The 25,101-nt window shown below is 29.0% G+C and overlaps 1 protein-coding gene across 1 annotated transcript; it reads left to right on the forward strand.

Annotated features, from left to right (window-relative positions):
* Positions 1–205: 205 nt before the first annotated feature.
* LOC100811208 (homeobox-leucine zipper protein ATHB-12) lies at positions 206–1,789 on the forward strand. The gene is made up of 2 exons (XM_003548159.5): positions 206–756; positions 969–1,789. Exons 1-2 carry the CDS (start codon positions 385–387, stop codon positions 1,332–1,334), a joined length of 738 nt encoding a protein of 245 aa, XP_003548207.2. The 5' UTR covers positions 206–384; the 3' UTR covers positions 1,335–1,789.
* The last annotated feature ends 23,312 nt before the right edge of the window (positions 1,790–25,101 follow it).

Consider the following 25,101-nt stretch of genomic DNA (forward strand, 5'->3'; position numbering starts at 1 on the left):
CAAGCCAACATTTAAGAGGCTCAGAAGTAAGAACCAAAAGTAGTGCACAAAGTTTATCTCAAAAAAGCTAGATGAAAAATACATATAAGCATAAACGTCACTAAGATAAGAAAATAGGGTAATATTCACAGTGTACAGGTGGAAGAACATTGTATGTTGAGGTGTCAACAGGACCAATGAGTTTTGGATATAAAGCCAACAATTGGGGACTTCACTCTGACCACCATGATAGGAACTCCAATAAGCAAAAGCCAATTGATACGTGCATATCACAAAAACTACTCTTACACACCAAAAAAATCCTCTATCACCAAACTCACCTATACCCTCAAACTCAAGGCCCTATAGTCCAAGCAAGTGAGTGAGTGTTACAACTTACACAGCATGGAATATAGTCAATATACTACTTATTCAGCAGAAGGTGTTGAGGCAGAAACTTACACAAGTAGCTGCACCACCCCATCAAGATCAAAGAAGAGAAACAACAACAACACAAGAAGGTTCAGTGATGAACAAATCAAATCATTGGAGACCATGTTTGAGTCAGAGACAAGGCTTGAGCCTAGAAAGAAGTTGCAGCTTGCAAGAGAGCTTGGATTGCAGCCAAGGCAAGTTGCTATATGGTTTCAGAACAAGAGGGCTAGATGGAAGTCAAAGCAACTTGAGAGAGACTATGGCATACTCCAATCCAATTATAACACTTTGGCTTCACGTTTTGAAGCTCTGAAGAAGGAAAAACAAACATTACTAATTCAGGTACTTTATACAATACAAATTATTGATATATTCTTGAGAAATGAGTAGGGTTAATACAATTCCTTTATGTATTGTTATTGTTGTTCTTCAATCAGAATTGAAGTTTCGCTTTGATAATCCGCGTCATAAAGATATGTATTGAAAGATTACGTGGATTAACGAAGTGAAATTTTATATTACATGGTTATAACTTAGGTATCTATTTTCAACAGTTGCAGAAGCTGAATCATCTAATGCAGAAGCCAATGGAGCCAAGTCAGAGATGCACACAAGTTGAAGCAGCAAACAGCATGGACAGTGAATCAGAAAATGGAGGCACCATGAAATGTAAAGCTGAGGGAAAGCCAAGCCCATCATCATTGGAAAGATCAGAACATGTACTTGGTGTTCTGTCTGATGATGACACTAGCATAAAGGTGGAAGACTTTAACCTAGAAGATGAACATGGCCTTCTGAATTTTGTTGAGCATGCTGATGGTTCCTTGACTTCACCAGAAGATTGGAGTGCTTTTGAATCCAATGATCTATTTGGCCAATCAACCACTGATGATTACCAATGGTGGGACTTCTGGTCCTGAATGAAACAGAATAACCAAAATTTTGTGGAGGAAATATATATATATATATATATATATATATATATATATATATATATATATATATATATATATATATGATGAATGCTTCATGTTTGGTTCCACTTTGGCGACTTGATTCGATAATTGGGTAGCAATTAGTTATAGCTTCCATGTTTTTAAGCAAAAAGCGATGCAATTTTTTTTATTAATAACGAGTTTCCAAACACCTAAATCAATAATTAAGAGAACATCATTAAGCACCACCTAAGATAAACGCAGAATTAAAAAATATTTCTTACATGAAAGATGTGTGTTATGTCTGGCTATTAGTTATCATCAATTCCACAAATTTCTGTGGAAAACCAAACTGTACTTACACTTTAAAAGGAAAAAAAAAATCTCAAATCTGAAAGAAGAGATTTTATTAATAACAAGTTCACAGAGGTTCATTGCTACATCTTTATAATTAAAGCTGTATGTTTGGCTTTCTTATGGCAACCGAAACATAAAAAGTTCACACTAACAGGTATCCAACATGAAGGGCCAAGACGTGCCCCACTCCACATTATTATGGTGGTGACACAAACTATAAAATAAGCATTTGAATTAATGAAAAGCAGCTACCACAAGTATGGTGTTCATTGCCTATGAAAATTGATGACCAAATTGGAGCCAAATATGGCTATTCCAAAATTTAAATAATATTCAAAATAAGACCTAGACTGTTTAATTTCATGCAAATATAAATTCCATTCGTCCTGTGAAATAGAAGCAAGTTGTTCAATGATTATATCAAACTAGGAAATCCTCTTCACACTTTCAGAGCATAACCGTTCCAAGAAATAGAATTAACAAAATCTCATGCCTAAGAACTTCGGTGACTTTTGGTCAAATATTTATATGCAATTGCAATATGACACTGCCTAATATATTCATAAAAATAATAATGTTTTCCCGTGTATATCGTTATGGGAGCAGATAAAGATAGAAAGGAAAAGAAACGTATTGGCATTTCTCTTCGCAGATAATAAAGATATTCTCCATAAAAGCCAATCCTACGAAATGACAGTCTAAAATTGATAAATTAGTTGAAAGTTTACAAGCTACTGTGAGATGGGAAAAAAGTTAACATTTTATAAGTTAATTAATTTAACTAAAAGTATTTTATAAAATTAATTTATAAACTAGCTGATAAATGTTAGATGACTTAAAATAACATATTTATAAGTAATCATGTGTGATAAATAAAGATAAAAAAATCTGACCAATATAGACTAAAATTAATGAAAATATTTCTGATATATAAGAAAAACTTGTATATAAAAAATACTTTTTTATATAAAAAATTGTATTTTCGATATAAGCATTAAAAAAGAGCTTGTATATAAAAAAAACACATTTTTGTGGCCTAAAACAATGAAGCCAAACACTAAATCAACAAAATTAACAGGAATAAAATTAAATAAAAATAATTAAGAGAATAAAAAAAACACTCGTATATATTATAAAGAGTAAAAAGTATTTAAACCAAAAAATTATATTATCGATATAAAAAATTATAACACTTTTTATAATAGGCTAAATTATTGTTTAGGTCCTTTAATTTATTTTCAATGTTCAATTAGGCTCTCTAATTATTAAATGATTCAATCGAGTCCTCTAATTATTTAAAATGGTTCAATTAGGTCTTTTCTGTTAATTAGATATTAAAGTTAATAGTGCAATCTAATGTGACAAGTAATGTATTGTTTTTTTAATAGGTGGATTCCTGATGCACAAAACAATATTGTTTTAATGAAATACAAAATGACGTCATTTTGACTCTTAGGTCCACAAATGAATTTGTTAGAGTTATTTTTAAAATTTTACTCATTTTTGTGTTGGAAAATTCGATGGAGGGAGATGAAATTCTTTGAGAAAAGAAGATCATATTGTTAAGAAGAAGAAGATTGTGGAGGTGTTTGGTTAGGATTTGTTGACGCAATTGGAGAAAAAAAAAAGACCATGTGGTGAAGAAAAAGACAAACATTTTAGGTTATTTGAGTAAGATTTATCAACGCAATTGAGGGAAAAAGAAGAAGATTATTTGTTCCATAGTTGAAGGTCACAATCAAAGGTGATGATTCACATAAATTGGAAAACTAACATACATGAAAGTGAAGAAGTTGAGACTATGAAATCTAATAAGTTTGATACTTTTAGAATCCCACCAGAAATGGTTGATTATAGGTGGGTACCTGAAACATTCTTTATATCTAAGCAACAGTTCAAGGAGGCCATCCATAGTTAACTATGCTATGCATTCTAGACGGGATTTGCTATTTCAGAAAGATGATAAAGTGAGGATGACAGTCATCAGCATACCTGCATATCATGCATAATAGAATTCTACTTTGTCATCGTGCACGATAAAATCTCACGTAGATGACATCTCAACGACGTTAATATCTAATTAATGAAAATTATCCAATTAAATCATTTTAAATAATTAGAGGATACAATTGAACTACTTAATAATTAAAGGACTTGATTAAACATTAAAAATAAATTAGAGGACCTAAACAGTAATTTAATCTTTATGATACTATTTTTTCTTAGTCTTCATAAAAATACTTATTAAAATCTTCTATCTTCTCTTCTTATTTTTCTCTTTATTGAAATTTTTTGTGAAAAAATATATAAATACAATTTTTTTTAGAAAAGTATATATAAAATAAGAGTAAAAGATAATGGAGTTTGAAAAAATTAGTTGTATCCGGAAAAGTTAAAAAAGTACTACCAACAAATGTTTTCGAAATGATAGGTACAATGCTTCTGGTCTGCATTTCTTGTTTAGTGCAAACCGAAATGTTTTAGCCCCAAAATTAAACATGTCCTTTATGGTTAATTGTACTGGGAGATAACAAAAAGAGGAGTAATTCTAACATGTACCTAAAAGATAGATAGGGTGCATCAATGCATCTCTTACCATTGAATCTAAATCAAATAAATAACTATGACATGTTTGAATAAATTTTTACAAGCCTTTTAAAGAAATAAAATAAAATAAATATTTTTATAAGTTAAAATTAACTTATGCATAATTAATTTGTAAAAAAAAATTCATATTATTTTTTAAAAAATTAACTTAAAACATAAATTAATTTGAACTTATAAAAAAAGTTATTGTGTTTTTTTTCTTCTTATTTTCACCTTTCATAAATGTTTAAGGAAAAATTTATTCAAACATACCCTATTATTTATTTGGATTAAATGTAATTAATAATTACACATAAGATACACGAACTACAGCTAGCTAACTTAAAGGGTACAGTGTAATAAAAACCTAAAAAAAGAGTGCAAACATGAAATGAGAACAGTAAAAACGGGCATTGAATCTTAATTACCTTAAGCTTTTACAGTAAAAACCGTAAAAAAAAAAAAAAAAGAGAGAGAGAGAGAGTTTGCACTTTGGACGAATGAGTGCTGTCGTTTTGATCAACGCGAAGGAGGTACCTTTCAGTGCCTTTCCAGTTACGAAATGGCCACTTTTAGTTCTTATGTCATTAATTATGTTCAATCCTCTTCTCAATTTTTTTTTATGTCCAATCCACTTCAATATTAAAGGCGAGTATGTTTCAACTTTAAAATTTTAATGTTGTTTTTTTTTAAAAAAAATATTACAATGTACTCTTTATAAAGATTTTATTTTAAAAAATCAATTGTCATAAATTTTGTAAATATTTTTAAATTTAATTTTATTCTTTAAGAAATGAACAAAAAGCCCTAAATTTTTATAAGCAAAAATTATATTTAGAAACAGGCTACAATGAGTACTTTAACCCAGATACAAGATTTTCACAAGAACATTGGAAAAGAAAGAGATAGGTTACAGGATCAATGCATCAATCGGGAAAAGAACATTAAACACTTTCTATTTTAGCCTTAAACGATAGTTATAATGTCACCTTTATTAAGTCTAAAACACTATTGAAATTAAAATAAACATCTTAAAACATAATTTTACTAGGCATAATCCAAGATCACACTACAACATACAAAAAACAACACACGTGATGTAGGATTCAAATTCAATATCGATCATGATCAGAAAAATTATTATTACTTTTGACAAGTATAATTTTATATTAATATCATGATAAAAAATACTAAAATAGGTTACAAATAATGCATAAAAAAACAGATTACCAATAAAGCACAACTTTTTTTTATGAAAACAAAATAAAATGTAATGGTCAAAGATATTATTAACTATTAAGCAATACCTCATACTCTAGCCATACATAAAGCCCTAATTCCGAGACATTTTTTTTTTCTTGTTCCCGTGCACTAAAATATGAATCAATTTAATGAAAGTCATGTCATGCTACCTAACACAAACCAGATTAATAAATGTATTTACAATTACACATGTTATGATAGGTACTCATTTTTTTAAAGAACAGTAGGGTTGCCCAAAAATTCTAGTCCAACAAAATAAATTAATTGAATTAAATTGATGTTCGAGCTGTGTTTTTGCTATATTGTTAGTTAACTTTTTCGTTTTTTAATAGCTTAATTACAAGGTTTTGAGAGTTTTGGACCATATATAGTAAACAAAATTTTATATGCATTAAATTTTGTATATTATTCCTTAAAAAATTATATAATATAACTCATAAAAAAAATCATACCGCATTTTGTTTTAGAACAAGACTTTTCATTGGTGCTTTTAAAGAATCCTAAGTATGCAATTGTACTAAATATTCAGAGAAAGGATTTTTTTTTTTAATCTTTGACTTGAATAAGATTGCCTATAATAAAGAGAACATGTAATCTAGACTAAAAACAATCCTAATTTCTAATAATAATAATCTTAACTTTTATGCAACTAATTTATTACATTGTATCAAGCACCTGTTTGATTTATTCAGAATCCATTCAAAATAATGCAATCTGAACACACGAAGCTAAATTTTGGCATGTGGGGGTACCCGGAATTTTATGAATAGGTTAATCCAAAACTTTGTTTGACAAGAGATTATGAAGTGGATGGAGTAATTAACAATTCCTTTTGTTTAAAAACGGACTTGGTGATGAAGATTGATTATTTGTTTATTGTAAGTCTCCTTCATTTTGGAAGAGAAGGAAGTATACTTGTGATGTACTACAAAATAAATAAATAAATAAGGTAGGGTCTGAATATAATATACAGAATACATTATTTTGAATAGAAGTAACGCGAAATGCATGAATATAACGGGGATCAATACCTTTCGTAAAATAAATATTAATTATTTAAAAAAATATAAAATAAGCTTTTGATGAAAAATACCAATTGTAATAATAAAAAAAAAGTAAATAAATAGGAAAAGTTTAAAAACCTTTGCAATTGCAATAAGAGTATAAGAACGGTTTGCACGAGTGTCGGTACTCTAGAAAATGCACATCACTCAATCACATTAATAACAACAATACTACTTTTGTTTCACTTTAATAACAACAATATTCTTTACTTTTACATGTTATAGTCTTATAGACATGAGAAAATGAAGTTTTTATTTGTTCTCTCTATGAAAGGCAGAATAGAATGAAATGCTATCAAAAGGGGTATTGAGAAAAACCTTGCATACTTCTTTTATAAAAATGTCAACATCGAAGAGAATAATCCTTCTCTCTCTATTGTGTTTAACGGTTTTAAATGTTCCACACCACGTGGATACGCTACACTCTATCAGCTAGCTAGCTCCCTACAAAGTAGAGAGAATAAATAAATGTTGACATGAAGTTATAGTTTGATTCTTTTTGTTGGAAGACAGAAAACTAGCTAGTATATATTGATCATGAATCCATGTACTACCTCCAAGACTTTTCATTTCCTGTTGTAGTTTATAAAGATCCTTAATATTTTAGCTTTTAGGGATAATAATCACGTTATGTTAATCTCTTACTTTCTTATTTAGTTAATAAACTGGTTAAGGTATCTGAAGTTGAGTGTGATATCAGTTAGAAAATGATGAGAAAAGTTGTTCTGTCATCTTCTTGTGCAGCACTTGTACCTGTAGAGAATGTTTACATTCCATGACATTGTTGTCTACTATATGTCTCTACATTTTTAGCAAACACAAAGAAAATTGTTAACTCGTTGGCAAGTGTACCAAATCGTTACAAGTAGTAAAGTTCTCGGAAGTCCGAGTGTCGAATCCACAGGGACTTTGTTTGTACTTGGATTAATGCAAACCCAATTTAAAAGCAAGAGATAAGAATTTAAAATAAAAGATAAAGAAAGATAGAAGATAAAGTAAAGAAAAGATAAGATATTTATAGATAAACTTAAAAGAGAAAAGAAAAGATAAGATACTTAAAGATAAAATTAGAAGATAAAAGAAAAGATAAAAGATTGAAGGATCAAAACAGAAGATAAAATATTTAAATTGCGATATGATAAAGATAACTACTTCTACGAAATTCAAATAAAGGAGAAATAAAATCTATATAATAAAATTGCTAAAACCTAACCAGTCTAATCAGCCTAGATATATGGATTCAGGATTTGTCTGTTATCAATACCAGTGAACTAATTCTGCCCCACATCTATCCATCTACTTGCCCCTGATGCCTCACGATGACAAGCCTACCTTAATTACCTATCTTCCAAATGCCCTTTGCGAAGACTCAATAACTAAGATGCATTAGGATTACATTCTAGATGTTTGCTAAAGCATGGGCATTGGGGCATTAAGTCATGCTAACCCAATAATTTCTTTCTTTTAGTGTTCTATTAAGCGTTACCCTCTCCCGAGTGGCCTAACCCTTAAAACCGATTCACGCATTCATTCCTTATTCCTAATTAGGCTTTACCCTCTCCCGAGTGGCCTAAAGACTAACAGAAAACAAAGTCCGAGATGCAGAATAAGCAAGAAAGAAAAGCAGATAAAAGAAACTGGAAGGAAAAACCCTCTAAAAGATAACCCGATAATTTCCTCCTTTTAGTGTTCTCTTAAGCGTTACCCTCTCCCGAGTGGCCTAACCCTTAAAACAGATTCAAGTATTCATTCCTTACCCCTAATTAGGCTTTACCCTCTCCCGAGTGGACTAAACCCTAACAGAAAGCAAGTTCAGAGATACAAGATGTAAAAAGAAAGAACGGTAAATAAATAAAGAACCTGGAGGGAATTCCTCTTTTTATTGATAACTCTTGAAATGCTCCATACATCATTGGCTTTTTAGGCCTGCCAGGCCCTAGCTAGGGGGTTAGCCACTCATGGTCATGAGGGCTTTACAATGAGAATGAGAAGGAGGTGAAAGAAAGAGAGTAAATGAAACCCCTAGGAGAGGGGGTTCTGTGGTGGTGTCCTCTGTCCCTTGGACTGACTCTCTATTTATAGCTGTTGAAGTGGGCTTTGGGCCTTCGTAGGCGCGCTTAGCGCGACACCTCGCGCTTAGCGCGTGTACTTCCTGGCCCGCTTAGCTCGTGACGCGCGCTGAGCGCGCATATTGGGTTGGGCCTTCTTCAAATTTTCTTCTTTTCTTCAATTTTTCTGCCCTTTTTGCTTGTTACACCTCCAATTTTTATATCTGCACCCAAAAATTCAATTTAATTAATTTTCTAACTTTTAATCACAAATAACTGCTAAATAATTAATTTCAGGCTAATATTTGACTAATTTTCTACTATAAAAATACAATTATTTAGCAGTTATCAAAAATCCATCTATAGGTAATTTTGGTATCCAAATAAATACCACAATGGCATATTGCTATCCTATAGTACTTAGCATTTTGCAGGTCCAAAAATGCTCATAAAGAAAGAATGCTTGGCTTTCCATATTTCTAGTATTTAGTAGTTTAAGTAACTAAAGCTTTGCGAATGGTAGTTACCAAAAAATTGATGTTTTACTTTACTGACTTACACTGCAACCACTGTGTGGAAGATTTGCTAGTGGGGTGAAGTAAGTTGGTGATACTGTTGGTCAAAAAGACAAGGAAAATAACATTAAACAATAAAGTATTTGATGAAAAAGGAGAGTGAATTATAAATTAAGGTATACTTCTTGTAAAAGATAAACAACTCTGTGACAGGTAGCCTATTTACCTAGCTTTCTGTATTATAAATAATCATGAAAATCCTCAACATTTGCGTTGATGTTTTTAGAAACACAAATTAAGGGCATGTTTGGGCAATCTTCTTCGGAAACATTTCTAAAGAAGAAAACAAAAATAAATGAAATAAATTTCTCTACAAGCTAAAATTAGCTTATGCATAAGCTAATTTGTAGAAGTAATGACATGAATTTCTTGTCTCAAAAATCCTTTTGCAATGTCCTACTTGTTGTATGTGGAAAGTGCAACATGAGCGCAATTGTTCTATGGTATAAAATCTGGCTTCAAATTTTTGCCTAGCTTAACTTCCTAGTTCATATTGATTGCTATATGTAATTCTCTCTACTCATGAATGAAATAAACACAACACATCATTATGTATCTACTGTAGCATCTTAATGTATTTGTTACTCAAAGATCTAATCCTGCATCTTAAAACTGTTTGATCAGAAACTAACTATAATAGCCTATAGTTTCCCGATACCAGTTTTCCTTAGGCTTCTACAAGACTGACCAGAATGCTGGTCCTCGATGTAATTACTTTACTAGAGAGGTATTATTCATTGCAGAGATGCGTAATTGGTACAATCTTGAACTTAATGTATTCATTTTTGCTTATTCTATAAAATATGTTACTATATAGCAGTTAGATTTTTTGTAATTTGGGAAGATAAATTATGGGAAGGTAGTTTTGTGACAATAATTGGAATGTTGAACAGAAACAAGCATGTGTTGCACATTGTTGATTCACCTAAGTTGTACGTGGCAAAACCTTCTCCCTTCTTACATATACAGACAATAGACTCATAATTGGGGCCTCTCATATGACCAGGTGTATGGCTACTAACGAGTCTAGTAATTAAGTTGTATCACATGAGACAATGATGTCAAACAATTTCATGATTTCAACATAAAAAATACATATAATTTCATATAAAATGGTCTTTATCTTTCATTTATGTTTTTTTTTTTTTTTTTTGTATATATGCATATAAAAAATACCCCCCAAAAAGCTGAAACCATCCCTTTACACTTGGAAATCCAATATATGAAAGGAAGATATTGGTATCAAGCTTGGATTAGATTCAATTTTCCCATAATTCCAAAATCACGTTGACAGCCAAAACAACAAATAGTTGCTTCCACTTTTTCAATCATCACCTTGATTTTGGGTCCCAGACTCAATTTTGGTAACTATTCAAACATCCTCAATGAATATCTTATGAAGCACTCAATCTAAAGCTAAAGTACGCAAATTCTTCACTGCTTACTTACCCTTCACGAGCACAGCATGCTAAGAATCATCTAGTGATATAAATAGAAACTAATTCTTTTTTATCAAAGAATCCAAATAAAAATAGCATTACAAAGAAAGTACTAACATATCTCAAAAGTTCAATTAAGCTTCCAAGTGATACTGTGATAGCATTCTGAATCTAGATCCTCTGAAGTAGAAAGGTGTGAATCTGAAAACTCTTGTACAAAATCAATTGTTCAAATTTTTAAAAATGCTGATCCATAGATCATGTAGATGCGAATATCTCTAGTATACGCATTAAGCAATGCACTTCATCATGCTGCTTCACAAAAACAAAATGGTGGAGTATCACAATCCTTCCACGTAGACAATAGATATATCTCTCACCCTTGACAGCATCTACACCAGCAAAGGACTCAAGTTCTGCCATTTCTAGTGGTGTTAATTTGACTGACAATGCCCCAAAGCTCCGATTAAAGCTCTCAACTTTGGTGGTTCAAGAAAAATGAGATGAAGGGGAGTGTATTCAGCAAAAGCCCAACGAATATTGGAGATATACATCAACCAAACGTAATGTTGGATCTATAATTGTTTATCGGATTTGGACCAAAACAAGAAAAAGGTAAAGAAATCAATATAATTTTGTTTTTTGAGGAGAAGAAATCAATATGATTATTTGAAAAACAACTTTTTTATTTTTTTACTGCGAGTTTCAAAAACAAATTGTTATTAGCAAGATTGAGATAATATTAATACATAACTACAAAAGAAAACTTCTCTCTTGTAGACTTTTACAAATTACAAGGACTAAAGAAGCATCAACTAGTTCCGCAACAAATTTGAGAACAACCGAGATATTTTTATTTTTTTTTGTTCGTCATGTAATAAGTTAAAAAAAAATCATGTGAATTTGTAGCGACACGGATTCATTGTAATGACTCACGTTTATATTAGGATAACTACTTCTCTTCCCAAAAGATTGAGTATTTTTAGTTAAACGAACGAGTTTTGTACTAAGTGTATAAATGAATTAACTTAGCTTCATTCAAACGAATCAAAACTCAATCTATTGAGAGCTACATGTTCATGTAGAAGGACCTTTTCTTCCTGTGGCGATAGTTTGTGGAAAACATAACTTTATTAATTAATAATTTAATAATACAATATAATCCTAAGATATTCCTTGAGAAAAAGTCGATAACGTATATTGAAGGTTGATGTAAAAGAAATTAAAGTAGCTGTCTATTTCTGCTTGAATATCTATTAAAAAAAATCTGCTTCAATAAGTGATTAAATATTTAATACATTTTCCCTTTTCATAATAACTTTCGCTTTGCCTAAATAAAAAAGTTAATAAATTAGATTTTTCTAGTGATGAAATTATTGTTCTTGTAGTGGCCCAATTACCGTTTAATGGGATTGGACTAACAATTGGCTTTTGCTATTGCAACTTAAATGGAAAAGTATGGGCTTATGAATAGGCCTAGTAGCCACCATTGATTGTGGACTCAAACATAAAACCACGATGGGCTTATCAACATTGCCCTTTGAGGATGGTGTGTGACTCTCGCTTTCCAGAATTGTATGATTTAAATCTAATTGCGTGTGTTATCATCAAATATGGAAAGACCGTCGTCTAACAATTAAATTATCTTTAAAATAAAATAAGGATCTATTCATTTTTTTAATTTTATTGAGTTCAAATTAGCATTTGTACCAAAATAAATAGAAGATTGCAATATCAGATTGAGTTCAAATTAGCATTTTTTATTGAGTTCAAATTAGTAAAAAAAATAGTGCCCAAATTTTATGTATCCAATAAAATGGATATAAACTATATTTATATTATTTTTATATCAGATTGCAATATTCATCACTGGTATCATGAAATAAAAAATAATCATAAAAAAACCAGGAGAGAGGCAATTGTGGTGATTTTTTTATCCACGAAAATCAAACTTTGAGTATTAAAAAATTTACAACAAATCACTAACGCACTACTTAACCAATTAAGCAAAATATCTTTGGTAGGCAATTACAGTGATATAATTTGCATTCACAGTTGATAAAAATTTACAAACAATTAACAAGGACATACTCTAAAAATAAACAATAATTGATTGTCATATGATTATTTCAACAAACAATTCACTATAAAAGTAAACTAATTTAATTGAAATGCTTTTATAGTTAGATATTTTTTATTCAACCATCTAATAATTGATTGTAATATAATTAAAAACTATTGACTTTAACCTATAGTGTTATATAGTGGTGGAGGTTTGAGTAATATGCATAAGAATTTAGATTCAATTCTCATTCCAACGACTATATAAGCATCCAAAAAAATATACTGACATTTATAATAATTATTTTAAATATTATGTGTAAAATGATTTTTAATTAGTTGATGAAATAACGTCAAATTAAGTATAAGTATCATCATGCAATCCTCGTGGAACCAAATTAATTATATTTTCTTATTGCATCTTCATAATTCATATTTGACTATATATTACCATATCGTTGTCCGTCCCAAAAAAGTTGTCTGCCCAAAAAGAAACTAGTGTGTATCAAGCTAGGGACACAAACAATATGTGAGAATACAATATTTAATTCATGTTAAGGTCCCTCAATGGCTAGAAGGTTGGATTGCACTTCATTTTGGTCAAAACCCGATGTCATAATACAATTTGCACGTTAATTTTATTATTTATTTTTTTCTTTCCAACGGCTGGTTCAATTCATTGTGTTGAACAATTCCAACTTGAATTATTTCAATGGAACCAAAACCAGTCAACCTCAAGACCAGAGAATGGTTTCAGTTTCATGCCCTGAAGACATACACCTACCTGGTATATTCCGAGCGTTACAACTTACAACAATATTATTATTGTTTATTCACAAAATGAAATTCTTACTCCGTACGTCTAGTACAGTTTTGGTCATGATGATATAATGTTTCAATTTTGCAGCCAATATTGAAACCATGAAGAAATTGCAGTGGAATTAGTAGGAAGATGAACATGCATGAGGCCATTTTGAACATGCATTATTGCTGCATTTTAGTACTTTTCATTGCTGGAAATGGAAGTTGAAGTGGAAGTTTCTCAATTTGGAGGTAGGTCACATTGTTATTATCTATGTTAATTAATAAAATAAGTGAAAGAAGTAATGAAGAATCAGAACCACTAAAACCACTTGCATTAATATATTATATATGTGTGGAAGAGTAGTTTTTTTCTTCTTCTTTTTTTTTGTTGGTTTTGACGTACTCCTCTAGGTATATATGGTGATACTGTTTTTCTCTCAGGTGATTATGATCAATGAAGTGCAGATTGACAAACTTATAAAGGCATTTTACTGTTGAAGTTGATCAGAGAAATTCAAGCAGTGTAGTAAAAACAAATAGTAGAGGAAATTACTAGCTACCGGACCCAACTGAAACAATTAATATAATTTATGTGGACGAATCACAATCATAAGAGGGTATAGTATAGACTGTATAGCCAAATTTCCTAGTCAGCTTCAATTGCTTTCATGAGATATATGGTATTTATGATGGGAAGGACTTTCGCGCAGAAGACTGACTGAAATATTTTGGAATCAAGTGTGGCAAGCTTGAACAAAAGTCAATCTCAATTTAATAGCTAGGGTGTCACTCTACACGGAATAGACACTGAACTTGAAGAGTAAAAAATATAACAGAATATTGAAAATTAACTTCATGACCAAAAATTACGAAGATATCTCGTATCTTATTATCAAGTAGGAGTATATATAAATTTATCCAATTCAGTTAAAAAAAAATTATCTAAAAAATTAAATCTAATAAACCCAAAACTAAAAACACTAAAATGTTTTATTGGATTGGATCAAATTTCATATTTGGTTTTAAAATTGGATGATCCAATCCAAATCAAACTTATACATATATAAATATATAATTTTTTTATGAATTTATAATATCACTCATTTATATTTTTATTTCTTATATATCTATAAAATTATCACATAATTTATATTTATTTACAAAAAAATATTTAATTATTTATAATGACTTATGCATAAGATATTTTTAATTTTAAACTATTTTTTTATTTTGTTCGATATATATTTTATTATCTATTTAACTAGTGTAATAATGTGTGTCCTGCGTGCGTCTTAGGTTTATGATTTACAAATTTTTATATTATTATATTTTTTAATATAATTACAATATCTTTTTATTTTAAATATATTTATAAATATGTCTGTGTTTGTGTATGTATATATGTATACTGAATATGTATGCTTGCAATATTTATAGGTATCTGTTAGAAAATTAAAAAAAAATAATTAAACTAAAAACAAATAAATTTGAAGTAAATTATAATATTAAAACAAATAATTTTTTAAAACATGCATTTATACTAAAAATAAATAATTTTAAATTTTTATATTTATACTAAAATTATATTAGAGCAACTTAACTTATATATAATTAAAGTCAGTTAAGTAACTTTAAATTATAGATATATGTAAGTTGGAATTATTATTTACTTATATCTCGATAATAAGCGAGTAAAAAGTGATTTATTTTATTCGTAGATGCATATATCCATTAAACTATCTATTTTTAATGCATAATAAATTTTGAGAAATGCTTAAAGGTACGGAATGGTTTTCGTTCAAAACACATGAACAATGCATTTTGTCAATTTCTATTTTTTATTTTATTAATATTTAAATTAAAATTTGTTTTGAAACAAATCACAACAATTGAATGTTTCATTTCATGTAATTCGTGCAATGCCTGTGGAACAAAATAGCAACACTAATAAATTTTAGTAGATATTTTTTGTTATCTCTAATCATTATATTTATGACCCAAAAATTAAAAGATAAATCAAGCAAAAGTTGAAAATTAACCAACAAAATAATATTTTTATATTAAATAATTGATAAATATACATAATATTTTTACATTATCTATAGAATGGTAATTAATATCATTCATAATCATAATTATTAGTTTTTTTTCCATACATGCACATACATCACATTATACTCACCATCGAAAAAACAACAACAACAGATATCAATTTTAATATTATTACAGAGAAGGATGCATAAATTATTTTTCTTTGAAATAACATGTGACAAATGGAATAAGTACATGAGGAGAACACCATTTGCCACATGTGAAACTAAAAAAAACAACCCATTAGAAAGTAATGAAAAAAATGTACAAAAATGAAATAGATCAAACAAAAGGAAGAACAATAAAAGTTGTAGAAAGATGAAAGGAACAAAGCATGTGAAGGGATGAATAAAGAATACATTTGGAATTTAAAATGGAAACTAAATTCAATTCAAATAATGAATAAATAATCAAATAAAAAAGGTGGACAATCTTAATTACATATAATTGAATTGTTAGATTACTTATAATTGACTAATAACAGACAAATTTGATAATACTAATCAATTTTTCATATTAATGAATATATTCAAATTTTTTTATAAAAAAGTAATTATTAAAAAATTATATATGAAATTGTATTTAAATTTTTCTAATTATAAATTTAATCATAACAAAATTAATATCTAAAAAATATGCTAATTTTTTATTTTTAAATATTTTAAAATAAATTAAATTTACAAACATATTTTTAAATACAGTCTAAATCATAAAAAATGATTTGAAGTATAAAAAAATACACTTATAAAAAGCTTGAGTTGTAAAAGATCTTAAATATATAATTTGAATATTCATACGATTTAATTGAATTATATTTTTTAATGAATAATAAATATATTAATATTTAAATTCAGTTTATACCCAAATCAAATTATTACGAACTACCAAAATGATGATAGATGTCATTCAAATCTATTTTTAGATTCTCATATTTAATATTATAGATATTTTTTTAAAACAAAAATAAAAGTAAGATTAAAATAATAAATTGATCCCGTACAAATTATTCTATATTAGATTAGATTATATCAATATAATAAGTTCCCTTGATAAATAAATTTATACCTTTAATAATATTGTATAAGTAACAAATTTTAACATTTTAATACAATTGATTCATTTTGATATTTTCACATACCAAAATCAAAATATATATAATTTGGACACTTATATAAGTAATTTAATAATAAATATTACTTATATTTCAAATAACATAGAATATATTAAATAAAATTGATTTGAATTGATTATTTTATTTTTTTGTAAAATTGAACTACTTTATAAAAGCTTTCAATGTAATAAATAAAATGATAAATATGTTATTAAAGTGTAAGTTCAGCAAGTTACACCTTTAAAATCTTTTTTTTTTTTACTGAAACCTTTAAAATATTTTAATGAACCAAGTTATAAGTTAATTAATATATAGTATACTCTTTTTAAAAATTAAGTGACGATATGTCAATAAATATGAAGACTATAAATGCATTCTTACTTAGTTTTTAAAATGGATATGTTAATATGTTAATAAATTACACTTTTAAAAGTAGTGTTAAAAAAATCAAAATTATCAGTATAAAAAAAATCAAAATTATATTATCAACATACATATTTTATTTTTAAAAAGATAGAAATATCAATAAATTTTGATTTCTTTTATATTTATTCACGCAAAAATTCTGCAGATTAAAGTCTATCTTGAAACTTCAAATAATTATGATTCAAAATTCTTGGAGCAACTTGGCTTCTTCCTTTCGATTTCAACTTCAATTAATGGTCGTTCACACATGTCCCCCTACCCTTTCTCTTTCTATGTTTTTTCTCAAATATTTTGAATTTTGGTTTGGAATTTCAGTCCATGCAATCGGTGTTGTGGTGGAATAATACTCTAGATACCCTGAATTTACCATTGATTCTTTCCTTTTGAATTTTTATTTTATTCATGTTTTACAAAGATCCCCATCTTGACCAAATCATCAAATTATTAATAATCAAAATAATGACAAGTGCTCCATCTTGTCTAGTTAGATTAAAGAAGCTTTATAATTATGTACATAAACTTCACTACGCAGGTGATAGGAAATTTGCAGGAAACCTCGTCCTTGCTAATATAGATGGGGAATTGCTAATTTCACAAAAAGGTTTCAAACACAAACTACATATAATCCAAATCTGAAGGGAGAGGGAGTGACTAGTTGTTTGTGAAGGGGTTAAATATATTTTTGATTCCTATAATTTAGTTTTTATTTTATTTTTATTATTATATATTTTTTTGTTTTAATTCTTATAAAATATGATTATTTTATTTTTTGTTTTTAAAATATTTTAGATAATGTTTTAAATAGTAAAAAAATGTTTTAAATAATAAAAAAATATTGTCGGACGAAAAAAATAAATATTTTATGAGAATTAAAACGAAAAAAATTAAAAATTAAAAATAAATAAATTATAAAACTAAAAATATATTTAAATCTAATAAATTTGTATAAAATATATGAAGATACTTTTTTTTTCTGTGTATATTATTTTTTAACTATTATAACTAGGAATTTTGATATTATTTGGTAATATTTTGATATATTTTTATAAACTTCAGCTTTTTAAGTTGACAATAAGATTAATTATCAATTGGAACTTAGTTTTACTTAAAACATTTTATCCCTTTTAGGATGTTTTGTGAATAATCAAATCAAGGTTCTTACCTATAAATTTAGCGTGCGTAAGTAAGTGAATACCGTAAATGAAAATTAAATATCATTAGATGAAAGATGGAGAGAGAGAGAGAGAGAAAGACCCTTAACCTTAACAAATTACAACAATAGTGGAGTATATAATTAAGTATAGCTTAACAAGAAAATTCATCAGCGCATATTAAAGTGTTAACACAATCCTCCATTGTGAGGATATGATTCTTGTCTTACCAATCACCTCCTCCGCTAATTATCTTAAATTGTTCCATCTTTCCATTGTGATAGACATTCATATCTTAGTTGATTTGTTCATTTAATTCTGCTTTTACAATAAAATAGCAGTGAGTAGTATGATTTAACATTTCCTGCATTATCCCAAAAGGATATATCACATATGTGTGTCAAATTAAAGATTAATTAAAAAAAACAAACTATTAAAGTTATTGATTAAATTATTACATCATACAAGGTACCAACTTGCAAGCCTGTACGTGCCGTGTTTGGGAAGATATAATGACTGGGATTGAGTTGATTGGCATTAACTTAACTGAAAGAATAAGTATAAAAAAAGCAACATTTCTTATGATATGATATATCATGGGTGACTAGTGTGGTGAATATTAAGCAGGCAAGGTGTAATTTAAAGGTTAAAATACTTCATTTTGCTTCTCGAATCAAATCTTGGGAAAGTAAACGAGAATATTACGAGCTCTGATCTATAATTAATGCTTCTATATTTTTATGTAGTTGATTGCACTTTGGTTATGCTCCATGCCTAAAGTACTCAAATTCGAAGGTAGGTTCTCTTCTAAAGTAAGATCCTCATTTTTGTTTCTTGTTGGGTTTTAGCGGGGGATGCAGCTCGCACATACCCTCTATCTACCGTGCATCTTAAAATTTTCGATCTCTATAGTTAACTTATTTCATGGGATTTAGAAAAGGTTAACATTGTTGTATTTACCCTCCCAAATAAAAAAGCTAGTGATAGGATATATTTCCGACAGAAACACTTCCTAGCTTTTACAAAAGTAATAAAAATGATTGAAATCTTTTAGAAGTAATGATATTTCAAAAAAGAATCAAAACATGAAAATATACAATTGTGGGACCCAATTTCACATCTCTGAAATATAGCCTCATGTGATTTGTGCTTTTCATATCACGACTAATTTTTAATACGCATGTCAAAAAGAAAGTGGCATACATGGGATATGAGATCGATCATCAACTCATTAGTGCAAGCCTTAGAAACCCTTAAAAAGCAAAATTCATCAAAGGACAAGGATATCTATTGTTGAACATATTCTCCATTCTTAGATCCATTTTTCTGATTAGAAATATTAAAAAAACTATTTATGGAGGAAAAAAAAAGATAGAAATCATTTATGTTTAGTCGTCCTCCACAACCATAAAAAGCCGGTCAGAATTGAGAGTATGGCATCATGAATCCAATAATCTTAGGAGATGTGTTGTTTAGATCCAAGTGGGGTTAGGTCCCCTCTAAGGGCAAGTCCACTAAGTTATGCTAATTAACATTCATTTTCAAATATTAAGGTAACCAATTTGAGTTTCCTTTACACTCTTAATTTCCTTGAATCCTTGTAACTAGGGATTGGTTGTGTTGCATTTTATTAATGGACAACGACATCATTCAGCAAAAAAAGATTGGCTCTTTTTTGTTACCACAAATTAATTCCCATGAGGCACAGTGTTTTCCTTCTCAATAAGATAGCTCTAGATCTTATTCCCTTCTCCCGTATAAAATAGGTCGGGGTTCTTATTCTCAATAAGATCCTAACATAATATGTGGTTTTTATTTACCATATAAAATCCTTTTAGTCATTCCAAAGTGTAATGATTGAATGACACCGAATTGATTTTTCTTTTTGTTAGTAGTGGAGTCAATTTTATTTGATTGGGGAACATTCACAATATAGTAAAGTTAATTTTTCAGTAGATCACTTTTTAAATATAAACGTTTAAAAAACGTTTACTTCTGAAACCTTAATTAAGAAAAATTCAACATTATCACATCAACCAATTACTCATTAACATTGAATTATTTTACACCGTACATAACTATTTAAAGCTATTATAATGATACTAAAATTACTTAGTTTAAGTGATAAAGAGCTTAATTTTCCTTAAACAAAGTCTTACATTTAAATTTTGTGAATGATAAAGTAAAGTCTTAAAAAGTGTTTTTTCTTGTAAAATGGGTTTACTCTAAAGATATTGTTAATGTATATTGGGTTTTCCATTAGAACCTCTGTCAAATACACCCATCATAGTTCGATTTAAATACAATACAAACTAAATCCAATACAATATGATCCATTTAAAAGTGATTTTAGATTAGATTGGATAATTACTTTTAGTTTAGTTAGAAAATAGTACATAAATCTTATTTTATTATCTCTTCTACACTTTTTATATCCAAACTAACTTTTCATATAAAACACAAAACTTATAAAAGAAAAAAAATAGATACAAAGAACAAGTTTAGATTAATTCAAAAATAAATAAAATAATAGACAAATCAAATACTAATATATATTTCTAAATAAATAATAATATGTAATTTTATGAATAAAATCATGAAAGAGGTAATTAAATATCAAAATTGATAAACATAAAATCATATAACTATATCAAGTAGTTAATCTCATAAATAAAGAATTAAAGAAATATATAGACACACACAATTTTGATTTTTATTAGACTATATCGGTTTCTTAAAATTGAATGTAAAATCCAATTCAATCTAATTATAATAATTTTATTTTTTTCATTTTTTTTTATTTTTAGTTTTCAACTTTTTGGTTGAGTTATATTATATCCTTCTACAAATATTCTAATATTTTATAATAAAAAGTACATTCAATATCTTAAAAAATATTTTAAAAAAATATTTACTATACAACACAAGTAGAATAATTAGTAATTTACACACTAGATTAAATTAGTTTAATTATGAACACCCCTGGTCCACCAACTCTAGTTGAATTATTAAGAGTCTCAAATATGTTTGAAGGATTATGTATAATCTCTTGAATATTTAAATATTTGTATTTTAAATTAGAATACTTCGTATGCTCCTTAATATATATTTATTTGTTAATAAAAAAAATTCCCAGATAAAAAAAATAAAAACATAATGATAAAAATTAATTGAAAAACGTGGTATTGACTATTGAAGACGTGCATATATAGTGAAATCATATTGCTCATAATAATTGTTTATAATACATCTTATATCGTTAATCAAAATGTAACCACAATAATATATTCTCAGGTACTTTATAGTTTGAACGCATACAGTTCCTAACTTCCTATTTTCTCTATTTTTCTTAAAAAAAAATATTCTCTCTATTTCTTAAACTATATATACACACCGTTAAGTTACAACTTACAAAGATGTTGTTGATTATGTCTTTTTTTAGACAGAAATTTATAATAACTCATTGTAAGCTGCTTAATTAACTAAGTTAATCCTTTTTAATCATTAGTTATGTCTTTATATATACAATTGATTCACTAAATTTCAGCAAGAACACAGTTTGACATCTTACGTTAATTTGTATATTCTCGTGCTTTTAATTTAATAACTATCAAACCTTAAATGCCATGCATTTTCGTCAAGTCCTAAAGCATGTTAGATGAAAATCATCGAAACTAATGCTAATAAACGAAGTTGATTGAGACGGTATACAAATTAACATCAACGCATATACTGGAGTTCCATAAAATATATACACAAAAATATAAAATGCAGTTTCTTCGTAGATTTCTATGATTCAAGGCGAATTTATTCCACTAATATACAAACATTTAATTCCAAAACTTAACGTTTGTAAATGTTAGGAACACTGAGGTGATTTCTTAGTAATGCATTTTAAGTTTTATAAATAAATGAATAAATAAATAAAAGGTCTCTAAACCATTTACTACTATTTTCCTCTAAAAGATACTAGTTTCCCAGCAACCACGTACTGGCATCAAAGAAAGATCCGGGACAAATACCTTAAACTAGGTTAATTAAACATGTAATCTAACAAATACCTTAAACTATGGATTTGGCATTGTCAAGTACGGTTCCAATACAGTGAAAATGATATTCAATTACCTGGATCCAATAAAATTAAGTATATTTTTCCACTAATGATAATCCGATGGAGAAGGTTTCCTAGAAGCTAGCTAGGTGCCTGTCTTGTTGGCGGTACCGACAATGCCAGGGTATAACTTGATTAGCTTAAAATTGTGTAGTCTACACGCTAATTAATTAATTATAATGGCTCAATGGTCTTGATGTGTACATCACACTTGCTTTTTTGGATTAAGAAAGAGTCATATGCGTAACAGAATTTGATATGACACTTTAATCCAAAATCTTAAAGTTTATATTTATAAGTCTTTTTCTCAATTATATGATGTTTAACTTATTTGTTTCTACTCAATGTGGAGCTTTACCCCACACTTATACAGTTATACTCCAAACATAATTCCATTATCTCCCTTAAGGTTGGAGACTAGCTGGTCATACACATTTGCCGTGTAGAAAAGTGTATGTGAGTCCAGTTTCAAGTGCTTCCAAACCATGGCTGAGTAAGGACAATCTCAGAGTAGATGAGATATGGTCTCTTGCTGATTGGTACACCTGCAGCACAAATTGTTAATAGACAAGTGTCTGTAAACGCGAAAAACCTTAGTTGGTAGGCTACCATGAAAGGTAAGCCAAAAAAAGTGAAAAATGTTTTCTGGTAGCTGCATCTTCCAGACCTAGGACCAATTGGCACGATGTGTATTAGGTGATGGACTTTCGACCATTAACCATTTGAAGGCAGAGTTAGACGTATAAACACCATTGCTTGAAGGTCCCCATATGATAATATCATCCATCTCATTATCGATGACATGATTCTGGAGTTCCTTCTTGACTTCATTTGAAATCACAGTTGCTAACATATTAAGACATCATCTCCCATTGTGATATATATCACGCAGTCTCATTTCAGTGTCTTGAATATTTACATATGATACAAGTTGGCACAAGTAATCATTCTACAACCATTTATCATACCAAATAGATATGTCTCCTTTACCAATACGAACCTGGAATCCCAATTTGAGAAAATCAGTGTCCTTTATTATGGAGTTGTATGTATATGATGCATCCTCCATCGCCTCTGCATGTAATATAGTTCCCCATACAAGTATTGTTTCTCCAATAACTAGACCCATGACTTGTGTCTATCATGGAGCATTTCCCATGTATGTTTTCCAAGAAGGGAGATGTTGACCGCCCCAAGCTTTGGGTTGGGTTAGAGTATTACAATTTAACCAATGACAATGTTTGCTTCCCTAAATAAATTTTCAAATTAATGCATCAATTTTATCTCATAGGCCCTCCGAGAACCATAGATTTTGCATGGTGTATACTGGCATTAAGGAGAGAACTGACTTAGGTAAGGTCACACGGCCTGCCCTGTTCAACAAGTTCATTTTCCACCTAGCTAGTCTTGAATTGATCTTGTCAAGAACAAAGTTGAAAACACTATTCTTTATTCTCCCTTTCGGCATAGGAAACCCAAGATATTTACCTATTTGCTTGGTGTGATGAAAGTGAGAGATCATTTTAAACTTATCCACTTTTGTATTAGACACATTATTGGATGTCATGAATTTGGACTTGTGGATATTAACACACAATCCAGAAGCATGACAGAAAGCATCAAGAACCTCTTTAACCAATTTCACTTAGGAAGATTTGGCCTCGGTGAATAGCAAGTAGTCATCTGCAAAAAACAGATGTGAGATACTAGGAGCATTACACTTAAGCTTTACTGGCAACCAAGCTCTCTCTTGCACCTTCTGTTGTATAAACAAAGATAATTTTTCCATGCATAGCACAAACAGATAAAGTGACATGGGTTCTCCCTGTCTAAGCCTTCTATTGGGTTCAAAACTTCTTAGCTTTTCACCATTCCATTTCATTGATAGCTTGGTGGAATTGGTGCAATTCATGATTAGAGTAACTATCTGAGGAGGGAAACCAAATTCTTGTAGTGTCATTTTTACAAAACCCCAATCCACTCTACCATAAGCTTTTTCAAAATCAATTTTGAATATGACAAATCCCTTTTTTCCTCTCTTCTTCTTATACACCTGATTATCAAATTCCTGACAGAATAGAGCATTATCAGACCTACCTCTCTTGGTGATGAAGCTACTTTGCAGTGGTCCAATCAAGTGATCCAAATGAGGACAGATTTTGTTGACCAGCACTTTGGAGATAGCTTTAAATAACACACTGCATAAACTTATTGGTCAGAAATCCTTACCCATAAAAGAGTTTTGTCAATCTTTGTCACTGGGGAGACAAAATCTGGAGACCATTTTTTGTACTGAGATAATGATCAAATATCATCCATGGCCCTTCCTCCATGACCTTGGTTCGGTCCATCTCTGTATCAAATTTCACCATATAGAAATTATTGCCAATATCTAGGATATCGAACCCTAGTGTTAATCTCCATAGTCGTGTTAACCTGCTTTTCATTACATTGTAAACAATACTCTTTCCAAGAAGCTTGACGACCAAAGCATCCTCCTATGGCACACACAAACCTTAAAAAACAGAGTTGGCTATGTGAACCATTGGCTTCAAACGAGTGTCATCTTCATACACTATTGTTGCTAGTTTTTGCTGTATCAAATCCACCTGTTGACGTGGTGGAGCAACCGCCTTATTTCCCCATGACCTTATCTTTGAATAGA

The sequence above is a fragment of the Glycine max genome, chromosome 16, assembly GCF_000004515.6.
Source record: "Glycine max cultivar Williams 82 chromosome 16, Glycine_max_v4.0, whole genome shotgun sequence".
NCBI lineage: Eukaryota > Viridiplantae > Streptophyta > Magnoliopsida > Fabales > Fabaceae > Glycine > Glycine max.